The following is a 12,096-nucleotide window of genomic DNA, read 5'->3' as shown; positions in this document are numbered from 1 at the left end:
GATCACATCAAATTGTAGGCCTAATTTATTGGACAGTGTGTGTTTTGTCTACTTTACCCACAAATGTACATTACCCAGTGTCTCTAGTCTGGAGTTTATTTGCTGAATACTGTGTCAAGTTCTGTTTTTTGGTTTCTATTCTGAGCAGTGGAACTTTGCACGCTATTGCAGAGTAATTACTGTCGTACACCAGTTGAAAGGTTAGACACACACTGAGTTCTTTCTCTGGTGGTTACAGTTACTGCCTTAGCTGTATTATTTCTGCATAGCATTGGGAGTGTGGATGGGAGTTTTTTGTTGTTTGATGGAGTAGTGTGAGCGGTTTCATTCTTTACAAAAGGACAACATGTCCTTTAATCAGCATATTCCTCATTGAAGTGTTTTAGTGCAGGTGAAGGTACCTTTCTCTCCTCTCTAGAAAAACTAACTTGTATAGCACTCTTCATCAGAAATCTTGAGGAATCCTATATTTCCTGCATGTTTTCATTTCATAGGGTTTATTTTCTTTGTTCTCCCTTTCATGTTCACTTGACTTGGCCTTACTTAAAATAGCGATCTTAGTTTTAATATCCCCCCAGTGTTTTCTATAGTGACACTTTGCCTAGGTTCTGAGCTTTTATTGTTTCCTATTTACATTTCCAGTTACTTGTTTTTAACATCCATGTACTTCAGCTAACTACATTATGTACTATCTTTTCCTTGCTAGCCCTTCAGATAAAGTATATAACACTAGCTTCTCTTTGGAGAAATAAAGTGTTAACTGTGAGATTCTGTTTTTCAGCTTATTACAATAAGTCATAATTTTAGTTCTTGGCTCTGGCCATCTCCTTTTTATATTGGCACTGTATTTGGAGAAGTTAATTTGAGTCACAGTTGTAGAAGAGTTAGAGAGAGCAAATATCTAGAATTAGTAGGCGTTTCTTCAATTTTTTTCAGAAAAAAAACACATTATTTCAAAAGTTTCTTAATACATTACTAATGCTATTTGTCTTTGTAGAAATTACTGTTAAAACAGTAATGTAAATATCAAGTATGACTTAAAAGTGAAATGAAAAATGCTTGGATTAATGAGTATAACTGTTTTTTTTTCAAGCTATTTCGCTCAGATCTTGGAGGAACATGGTCCCATGGAAATTGATAATAAATTGTTAGTTGGAGAATATGAACATTTCCCTGCAGAAGCTCGTAAGGTTGTGGAAGATGCAGGTGGTCTGAAACCTTTCCTTCTGGAATCCCTTCATTTTGTTATGATGGATGATCTTATTGGCTTGATGAAGCATGCAATTCTGCTTAAGGAAAATACTGAGACTGAAGAAGATACTAGAAATGAAGAGGAAAATCAAATAGCCTGTCAAAATAGTCACGAAAATTCCAAGAGCAAACTACAGTTAAACCCAGCTGCTAAGGAATTCAAACCAGTATCTTATATTAAACCTTATATACCAATTTCTACTAATACTACAGTAGCAAACTGTGAAACTCCAGATTATTCAGTCACGGGATATTCCTCACATATTTCTCATATTTCACTGCATTCTCTCCCTAGTCAGAGTATTGATACCATAGAAGGACCACTATCTTTTTCAAATGAATTACTGCACTCCTCTATTTCTGATAATCATGATATACCTCTGACTAAGGTTTCTTCGGGTTATGAAAATGAAAGAACGTTCTCAATGATTTCTCAAATACCTCCTATTCCAGATGTTGCTGGGCAACCTAGTTATATATATGCTGATTATGAAGCTCCTCTTGATATTGATAAAATAACAGTATTCGACAGAGAGTACATATCTGGCAATCATCTACCAAGTCAAATACAAACATACCTGGACGCTCAGAATGTATTGGTGAAGTCAGACTACAGCTCTTATGAAGCTAATCTTGACCAGGGTATGAGTAGTATTAAGGAAGTTAAATATGATCTATCTGCTGTTAAAATGGAATTTGAGAATAAAAATACACCTGTAGTGAAAAGCATTCCACTTACAAGGATGATAGCTATTCAGGTAAGAAATTAAAGGAAGAGACTCTTTTAAGGATCTTTGACTAGTAATGCATTAAAATTCCTTTCCTGTTCTTGCTTGATAAATAGAACATTTAATTCTCTAGAGCTGTCAGTGCAGACACAACCACTTTTTGCAGCTCATTCACATTTGTCCCTTTAATACTTTAAAGGGACATTGAGATTTTTTATGCCTAAAATTACATGAAAAGGGAGGGAGTTACAGAAGCAGTATAAAATTTATCTTATAGGTTGGGGAAGGTTCTTGTTCTTTAACTTGTTTTTTATTTCAGTGGTTGTTTAAATTGATACGTACTAAATGAGACAGCTGTATTTAATAAAATAGTTTAAAATACATAAACATTTAAATTGTCATCTTATGTTAAGGTACACTAAATTCAAGATTTCAGAATATCTATGTATTTACTAGTCCACTGTGAGCTAAGACTAAATTTGACATATTGTTTTGGGATCCAGTCCTGCAGATAGTAACAAGCATAGTACTTTAAGCTAACTGTTTGCAGGATTGGTCCCTTTATGGCTTCTCAACACCACTTCACTAACGTTTTCACAATTATATTTATATCAGTTGGTTATGTTAGTGCAAAAAGGCAGATATTTGTATAGGAATGAGAAGGTATTATACAAATTGTGGATTTGCCTATTTTTGTAAATAAAATAAAAATGTGCCTTCATCTCTCTTCATACCAAAGGGAAGAAAATCAGATTGTTCTCCCTTTTTTTTCCATTTTGAAAACAGTTTTCAAACTAATACCTGCATATAATGAAACACTTACAAAAAAGAACCCCTCATGTGCCTAGTAATTGCATGTTTTTTCAGTGGTGCCATATTTAAATCATTGCAAGATCAGCAGAAGTAAACTTTTAAGACTTTTGGTACAGTGGGAAATGTAACTGCATCATACTTTTAGTAACTATTGTCTCAATATTAGGGATTTCTTAGGGACTCTGAAAGTTAATGGAGATAAAACAAAGAAAAGAAAACCCAAACATTTGTTGCTTCAAATAAGCATTTGAAAAAAACCTTCCAAATAAAATTTGCATTTCTGAAACTACTGCAGGTAGTAGACATCTCACCTGGACACATGACCTCATTAGTGGAACAAGCAATGGTAGAAGTCCGGTGTCAGATTACTAAAGTACTATTAAAGCAATATAACAATTTTTATAGCTTGCTGATATTGAATTCCATTATCACCACTGTCCCTAACTTAACTTTTTTAGAGCTGTCTGTGCTACAGATTATCAAATGCAAATTTATAATTAAGCTGTATTTTCAGGTATTATACATTATTCATGGTAATAATTTGTTTTTTGAACTCAGAGTTGTATTTTCAAAGCATTCATTGTTGGCCTAACTCTGTTCTCATCAAAGTCCATGGTAAAACTCCCTCTGCCTTCAGTAAGAGCTGGAGGCCAGTCGTGAACACTTTTGAAAATCCTACCCTGAGCTTTCAGAGAAACTCTGCTTGCTCACTCAAGCTTCTTTTTAAGGAATCTGAGGGAAGGGATTGCTCTTTAAACATAATACGAATATCTGTTTGTTGACCTGAGAGTGGAGAAAGTTCAACCAAAATATCCTGCATTCACTTACACATGCAACCATTTTAGGGAACTCATTTACAATATTGTTATCCTCAAGATGGTTCCTTCAAGTCTGGTAGATGGGAACTACTCATGATCTAAAAGAGATGTTAATGTGGCTTTAAGTTAGGCCCATCTACACTACAAAGCTTTTAAGGGACTGGTTGCAAGTGTAGATGGGATATAATTTTTTATTTTTATTTAAATAACTAGTGGTTGTTTGTATTCTAGGTAAATCAGGAATTAGCAGACCGGGACACTAATACCATGCCTTTTTATCCATTTGAAACTCAACAAGTAAGTACATGTATTTTTACTTAGGCAATATTTGATATGAAAGTCTTTGCTAATTAGATAAGGAAGAATTAAGGGCCCAACAAGAAGTGCACAGTGTCATTTAATTTAGTATCTCGCTATAAAACAACAAATTAGTCACTTAGTAGTAAAACAAAAATCTATTATAGGATTTTTTTGTTTGTGGGACAAGTGCTTAAATCACCCAAACTACTTCCAAACTATATTAAAACGTTTTGTTTGTATAGATCAAGAGGAGCTTGAGATAAAAAGCATCCCCAAAAAGTTTATAGTGAAAGGATAAATCTGGCTGAAAATGACAGAGAATTTTAGTGACCTTTGGGGTTTGTTTGTTTTTTGTTTTTTCCCATCCATCTTGTTTGGACCTGCTTTTTAGTATGTCATAGCGTTGAATTCATAGAGGTCTAATGAAAAAGAAGTGGCAATTTTGGAGTTCAGGTTCTCTAGTTGTTGCCCAAACATTGGAGTCAGTTTCAGTGGTGAATTTTGTAATTCTTCCTTTCCAACAATTCTGAGCATGATTACATCCCTCCATTCTGGGATGTAGAAGTATCAAGTGGATAGGAGTATCTAACTCCCTGTAATGTTAAACGGCAGTTTTATACCCACATCAAGGGGGGGAACAGATCTTCAAAATGTTCATGCTAGTTCAGTGCTGAATCACTATTTGTTTCTTGAGTTGAATTCAAAATCTTTTTAACCTTTTATCAACAAAGTTCTCTAAGATCTTGGACCATAGTTCACATTAATCTTTTCCTATGAATGTATTGTGGACTCATGTTGTTACTCTAGGATACTGAGTGCTATAACAAAAGTTCTTTCATAACCTAAATTTCAGGGCGATATTTTACGTATGGAAAAAGAGCATCAGGTATTACACGAGCAACTTAAGGAAGCAAAGGAAAAATACGAACAGTTACAGTGGCGAAGCTCAGAAGAGACGAGTGTTTTAGAAGAGCAGTTAAAAAAAAGAGTTGAAGAAAATAAGGTAAATTTTTTACGCATACCCCAATGTAGGGTAACAGATAAAGAGCAATTGGAATGATTTAAAAAACCCTCTTAGCTTTAGACAGCTTATTGATCAATAATGCACTTGAGACGTAAGTGGTAATCATCACAGTAAAGCTTAGCTTTAACAACAGAAGGCCTTTTTCACTTGTTCTGAGTAGCCCTGTTTATTTTCATCTAAATGTGAATCAAACGCTGGCTGGAACACGTGTTCTAATCAGCATGCATTTGCTAGGCCGTGTATCAATCAAAAAAACCCCACAACTTATTCTAGTAATTTTTAAAAGAAATGTCTTTAAGAAACTACATTTTCTTAAATATTTTCTGCCTCTAGATTACACAAAGAGAGCTGGATTGGTTTCACCAAGATTTAGAAATGGAAGTTAAGAAATGGCAACAAGAAAAAAAGGAAAACCAAGAGAAATTAAAAGCAACAAAGAATACATCCAAAAAACTTGCAGATACTAATGAGATGTAAGTGTCCATTTTTGTTTGCATGATTTTAGAAATGGGAGCAGCAGTAGAAGTACTTGAAATATTAGTTGACTAGAAATAAACCTTAAATATTGATTCTATATATTACAACTGAATGGTAGAATAATTTATATTATTGTTCTGACGATAAAAATCTACAAAATTGGTGATGGTTGTTAGCTGGGTAACATGTATGGAGTGAGAATACATGCAACTAGACTTGTTTTCTTAGGGTCTGACACCCTTAAAAATCACATACCTTATTCTGTGATTAGCCCTACTGATATTGGTAGGTCTGCGTGCAGAATAATTTACATAACCAGGTTATATAATACCTTGTTTCCCATCTCAGACTACCATCTTCAGTATTGGGGTTTCCCTGTGCACTTCTTTGAGCACCCGCTAATTTTCCACTCCTTTTGAACTTTTCCTCTCTTCCCTCACCATCATTGATTCCATATTCTATTCCCTCAACTCCTATGTTGCTCCTCCATTCCCACTACACAGTCATCCCAACCAAATCCCAGCTCTGGCTCACATTTCAGATTCACTTTCTGTGTTCATTCTGCCATGCAACAGAACATTTCTGGGGCAATCCAAAGACAACATTGATTTCCTCCTGCTTTGGTTCTGCCATTTCTTGATATAGTTACACCTGACTTCATGCCATCGTTGCATCTAATTAGCGTGTAGTTTTGATATTAGATTCAGAAGTACTGATTTTGCAGTTCAAAATGAAACTGCAAGCATTTCCTTATGTCTACTGTGTTTTTTATCCTGTCCTATAAACAGAAGCCTGAAAGGAGTCTCTATGGAACTGGGATCCTTATTATTAAGGGTGCACGTCCCTTACATGGGCTCCTATCATCTCCATGCTATGGGGTTTCTTGGCAACAGGGCTCTCTGGCTGTGGATGAAAGGGCATTAACTAAATCAACTCCTCTCCACCCACCCTACTCAGTGAGCACAGGCAATAGTAGCAAATAAGAAATTTTCAAACGAGTGATGTACTGGATGAGTTGAGGGTTGGTTGTGGTATTATAATAATTCCTTATGCTTTCCAACAATGTTCTTATCACTTCATAAATACTGACTGGTTTTTAGACGTCTTTCAGGTAGGTGTTGGATCACTGAACTTGGGTTAAGGTACATACATTTCTGCTTAAACATACTTTTCTTTTGCAGGTAAACACATTCAATACTGCTTTCTTTTAACTTGCAAAACGTATATTGACACTTGTTTAGTGATACATCCCTGATCGGCTTTGACATCTTCCTGTATTTTCATTGTCCTCTATTTACATAGACCACCTACCTCAGGAGACTTTGAACCTTGGATGTTTTTTGGGGGGGGGGGGGGGGGGGTATTATATTTTTTTATATTTATCAATTAACCCTTCTTTTGTCTTGCTAGATGGGTTGGGTCACATCTTGAAATAATCTTAAATAACATTCAAATTACAAATTCACAGTGCTGATCTAGCAGAAAACAAATTTCTGGGATTAAGAGATTAAATCCTAAATGAACTACCTACAAAACTATAAATCAAATGCATAGACTTATTTGTCAACTATATTTGTGCAACTAAGGTTATAGAAGACTGTATTGTGGTTGCCGAGTAAATATTTTTCAAACCAAACTTAATAGATTTCCTTGTTTATGATGCACATAGGTACTTGAGGAACATCGATGAGAAGGACAAGCAATATACAGTGTATTTGGGTAAATTCCTGGAGATCAGGTAATTTTTTTTTTTTTTTTTTTTAATAAATTCTTGCATCCCTAAGCACTATTGACTTACCTTAATTGGTTGGTGTTCTTATCCTAACACTGTTGTCTGTTGTACTAGATACAATAAAGAATCATGAATACCAGATTTGAGTTGATAGGTAGTGGCTTATTTTGAGAATAAGCAAAATACCTAACTTAACTTTTTTTTTTTTTTTTTTTTTTTAAACTAACTGTAGTAGCATGCTTTACTGAAAATCACCTAAATACTAGTTACTTAGGGACATTATGGTTGTTGCTCTTCTTAAACACTTTTTAAAAGGATTTTTTCATAATTTTAGAATATGCAGCAGCAGGGCTAGAAAGAAGTACCTTATACCACCAAGAAGGACAGGAAATCTTATTTGTAGTCTTAATGATCAAGAGATCTTAGACCTTAAACCAGGGGTTGGCAACCTGCCAAAGGCGGCACGCGAGCTGATTTTTACTGGCATGCTGCTGCCAGCCAGGGTTCCGGCCGCCGGCCCCGCTCAGCCCAATGCCTGCCTGGGTGAACGGATCCCCTGGTCGGCAGCAGGCTGAGTGGGGCTGGTGGCCAGGAGCCAGCGGACGGAACCCCAGACCGGCAGCTGGCTGAGCCGCTCAGCCCGCCATCGGTCTGGGGTTCTGTCCACCAGCCCCGCTCAGCCTGCTGACGGTCTGGGGTTGCAGCTGCCGGCTGGCAGTGAGCTGAGCAGTGAGGCGGTCGGGACCACAGCTGGCAGGAGACGGCGGAACCCCAGACTGGTAGCGGGTGAGCCGCTGCCGGACTGGGGTTCTGTCTGCCACCCCTCTCAGCCTGCTGACGGTCTGGGGTTCCGGCCGCCGGCCCCTTGCCAGCCGGGGTTCCGGCCATCGGCCCTGCTCAGCCTGCTGCCGTCCTGTATACCAGCCGCTGGCCCCGCTCACCTCGCTGCTGGTCTGGGGTTCCAGCCGCCTGGCCCTCTGCCAGCCGGGGTCCAGGCCTCTGGCCTGGGGCTCTGCTCCTGGTCGGGGCCCAGCGCTCTGCAATTGCCCTGGGGTACCGGCAGCCAGCCCAGGGCTCTTCTCCTGGCCCCAGCCCCAGCGCTCTGCAGTTGCCCCCAGCTTCTAAAAAAATCTTGCATGTCTTGCATCCCCAGAAAGGGCATCTTGCACCCCCAAGGGGTGCGTGCACCCCAGGTTAAGAACCACTGCACTAAACTGATAAGATCTGCATTTTAATTTAATATTAAATGAAGCTTCTTAAACATTTTTAAAACTTTGTTTACTTTACATACAACAATAGTTTAGTTATATAATATAGACTTATAGAGAGAGACCTTCTAAAAACGTTAAAATATATTACTGGCATGTGAAACCTTAAATTAGAGTGAATAAATGAAGACTCGGCACACCACTTCTGAAAGGTTGCCGACCCCTGCCTTAAACCTTTCACTTGAGTTGTTCTAGGCATCAAGAATTTTGGGGGAAAGAGTGAAACATTTTTCTAACAAGAAGTTGTAGAAGTGTGGCTACTGAATCTGTGCAGAATTTAGACTATCCATAGTAGTCGTAAGGGGAGATTGATTAGAGGGCAGATGAAGCAATGAAAGGTGCCATGATAAGTCAATAAATGTAAACTCTTACATCTAGGAACAAAAGTGCAGGCGTTTCTTACAGGATGGAGGATTCTATTCTGGGAACAGTGACTCTAAAAATGACTTGAAGGTCACAGTAAATCATCAGCTGAACATGAGCTCCCAGGGTGATGCTGTGGCCAGAAGGGCTAATATGATACTTGGGTGTATAAACGGGAACATTGAGTAGGAGTAGAGAGGTTATATTACCCTGTATTTGACACTGGTGCAACCACTGCTGGAATATTATGTCCAGTTCTGGTGTCCACAGTTCAAGAAGAAGGCTAAAAAAAAAAACTGAAGCGGGTTCAGAGAAGAGCTGCAAGAATGATTAAAGGATTGGAAAATATGCCTTATAGCAAAAGACTGAAGGCGCTTAATCTATTTACCATATCAAAAAGAAGGTGAAGAGATGAGTTGATTACTGTCAATAAGTACATACATGGGGAACAGAAGTTGATAATAGAGGACTTTTCAATTTCTCAGGCAAAAGTATAACAAGATCCAGTGGCAGGAAGTTGAAGCTGGACAAATTCAGACTAGAAATAAGGTGCTTTTTTTTTTTTTTTTTTTTTTTTTAAACAGTGAGGTAGTTAATTGCTGGAACAACTTAATAGGGGTTGTGGTGGATTCACCATCGCTGGAAATTTTTTAATCAAGATTGGATCTTTAAGATATGCTCTAGTTCAAAGAGGAAATAATTCAAGGAAGTTCTATAGCCTGTATTGTGCAATATGTCAGACTAGATGATCAGAGTGGTCTTTTCCAGGTTTAGAATATAAAAATCTATTAATCGCAATTTGGGTTGATTCCACAGATTATCAAATGCATATCACCACCATATGTATCTGTATGTGTGTGTGTTGCATTTATATCTCTGCAGCTCTCTTTCATGCTCGCTCTCCTACTTTCCTTTTAGAAGCTGGAAAATAAAAATCTCTCCTCCACCCCAAGTCTTGGTCACCTTTCTCATTCTGCATTTGATCAGCCTGTCTCTTCCTCTGAAACAGCATCGACATTGATCGGAAAGCAGCCGTGGGAAATAATTTAAGTGCTGCTGTGGTACAGCAGGGGGAGCTCACATACTTGTTGTAGTTAAAGCAATCCTGTAGCCTTGCTCTCAGGGCTTGTCTACACTGGCAATTTACAGCACTGTAACTTTCTCACTCAGGGGGTGTGAAAAAACACCCCCCTGAGCGCAGCAAGTTTCAGCGCTGTAAAGCACCAGTGTAGACAGTGCACCAGCACTGGTAGCTACACCCCTTGTGGAGGTGGGTTTTTTAGAGCGCTGGGAGAGCTCTCTCCCAGCGCTCTGCCGCGGCCACACAAGCCACGTTAAAGCTCTGCCACGGCAGCGCTTTAACATTGCCAGTGTAGACTAGCCCTTAGTTTCTTAGTATACAAGTGGTAGGTTTAGAATTATTCATAGTACGTGTATCTGCCCCACCGTATTTAAGATGAGTTAGCACTGTCCAATATCCATGTCTACATGTAATGTACATAATGTAATTAGTGATGCATATTTTTATAGAAGAGGAAAAAAATGTGTTGTAGAGTTTTTGGAGTACAGTTCAAATGTAGATGGCATCCCAGTATTATTTTGACATCTTCATTTTTATTTTATTTTATTTTACTTCACAGTAATAAATTTGCCAATGAAAAAGTACAACTGGAGGAGCTAATAAAAAAGAGCAAAGATAATTACCAGGAGTGTATTAAAAGAGCTGTTGCAGCAGAGGTAAAACATGCTACACTAGAACCTTGCTCCTTTGCATTTCACTAATCCCCACAAAAAAGGTTGATCTGCCCACTTGTCAGAATAGATTTAATAGAGAGATCTGGTGAGGTCTCGTCTTAATGATGGCTTCATTATTGTTACAAAATCACTTACACAACATTTAATAGTATGCTCCATCAGCAAAGTATGTTTTTTGATGCGCTATCCTGGATATTTTTGTTCACTTCGTTGCTAATTCTCCATGGGTCTCTGAGACACTGCAACTTAGCAAGGTTCTATTGTATTTGTTCTGTGTATATATTTTTAGAAGCGGTTGGATGTTTGGGTCAATGTGATATATTGCCAGAAAATTTTTTAAAAGTTAAGTCTACTATTAAAAGGTAATTGCAATTAAAGAATGTTTTATCCCTTTGACATGCACATAGTTTCCATTAGTGGGAATTACTCACAAAAAAGAATTTATCCTTTTATTAAAAAATTACTGATCTTGAATAGGAATATCAGCACATCTATTTCTAGTGGTATTAGAATGCACAGATCCCTTTGAATATTTCATTCAAAGGCTGGCATCTTGTAAATAATAGGACTGTCCATAATAGTTCTCTTAGCTGATTTCCTCTAAAACCTGTAGTTTTTCTATATTCAGAATGCTTTGAACTCAAATTTCTTGAATAAAAGAGATGCTATGCAACTTTTCTTTTAAGGAAGTTTTGGATTGTTAAATTTGCTTGTGATTGCAAGTCGTGTGTTTAAAAAAAGGTGGTCCTTATTGAGCTAGAAGCCAATGCATCTGCCTTGAAATAGATAAATACCTTTTTAATCATAAAGATCATGCACAATATCAAGGTTATCTGTTTTCAAAGGATGGGGATGGAAAGAGTTTCACTATTTATGAAAGTTTTAATGCTCAGCAGACTGTTTACAGCCACCTGAGAGTCATTGTTTCCTCACACAATTCTGCCATTGCATTTTAACGCTGCTTGAAATATCTCACTACAGAGATGTTCTAGAGCTAGGCCTTTCCTGAGTATGTTTACTAAAGACCAGATTGAGGCTGAATTTAGATTAATAATTACTTAGTTTTAACTGCTTGTGCTAAGAAAAATGCTTGTACTGTATGTCTTTTAAGTCACAGAATTTAATTTTAGGTGTCAGTACTTGAAAGTTGGAAGAACACTGAAGTATGCAAATTACGCAGCATAGCTGCAAATGCAGAAGCAAATCTTAAATTCCTAAAGTTAATGAGCAGGTATGCATTTAATACATCACTATAATTTGTGTAACAACTACGAAATAGAAACAGAAGATAAGTCTAACTAGAGAACATTGTCACTATTTCATCTAGAATTACATTTTAGTCTAGATTCAGTGTACACACATGAAAATTCAGTAATTGCATATAATCTTTTTACCTTCTTGTTTTCTGGTTTTAGTATTGTTTTATATCCTCTCACTAATTTAGACTTGCTTTTATTTATTTAATGGAACTGTATATTTCTGTTGGAGGTAACAGGTATTCATTGCCAGCTGCATTGGTGACTTTAAATAAATACCATCATAGATGTTTTTTAGACAGCTAACTACA

General features: G+C 37.3%; 1 protein-coding gene across 1 annotated transcript in view; it reads left to right on the top strand.

The window, feature by feature from the left end:
- Positions 1-12,096, top strand: part of LOC112114737 (E3 ubiquitin-protein ligase TTC3) — a 142,970-nt gene that overhangs the window by 113,712 nt on the left and 17,162 nt on the right. Inside the window, exons 32-38 of the mRNA XM_029911572.1 lie at positions 1,094-2,009; positions 3,842-3,907; positions 4,764-4,913; positions 5,268-5,407; positions 7,081-7,149; positions 10,415-10,511; positions 11,660-11,760. Coding sequence (XP_029767432.1) covers positions 1,094-2,009; positions 3,842-3,907; positions 4,764-4,913; positions 5,268-5,407; positions 7,081-7,149; positions 10,415-10,511; positions 11,660-11,760 — 1,539 coding nt within the window. The remainder of the gene's footprint in view (positions 1-1,093; positions 2,010-3,841; positions 3,908-4,763; positions 4,914-5,267; positions 5,408-7,080; positions 7,150-10,414; positions 10,512-11,659; positions 11,761-12,096) is intronic.

Source organism: Terrapene carolina, unplaced genomic scaffold (assembly GCF_002925995.2).
Source record: "Terrapene carolina triunguis isolate 2854851 unplaced genomic scaffold, T_m_triunguis-2.0 Scaffold31, whole genome shotgun sequence".
Taxonomy (NCBI): Eukaryota; Metazoa; Chordata; order Testudines; family Emydidae; genus Terrapene; species Terrapene triunguis.
The sequence above is the reverse complement of the archived record's forward strand: the minus strand, read 5'-3'. Positions and strand labels throughout refer to the sequence as shown.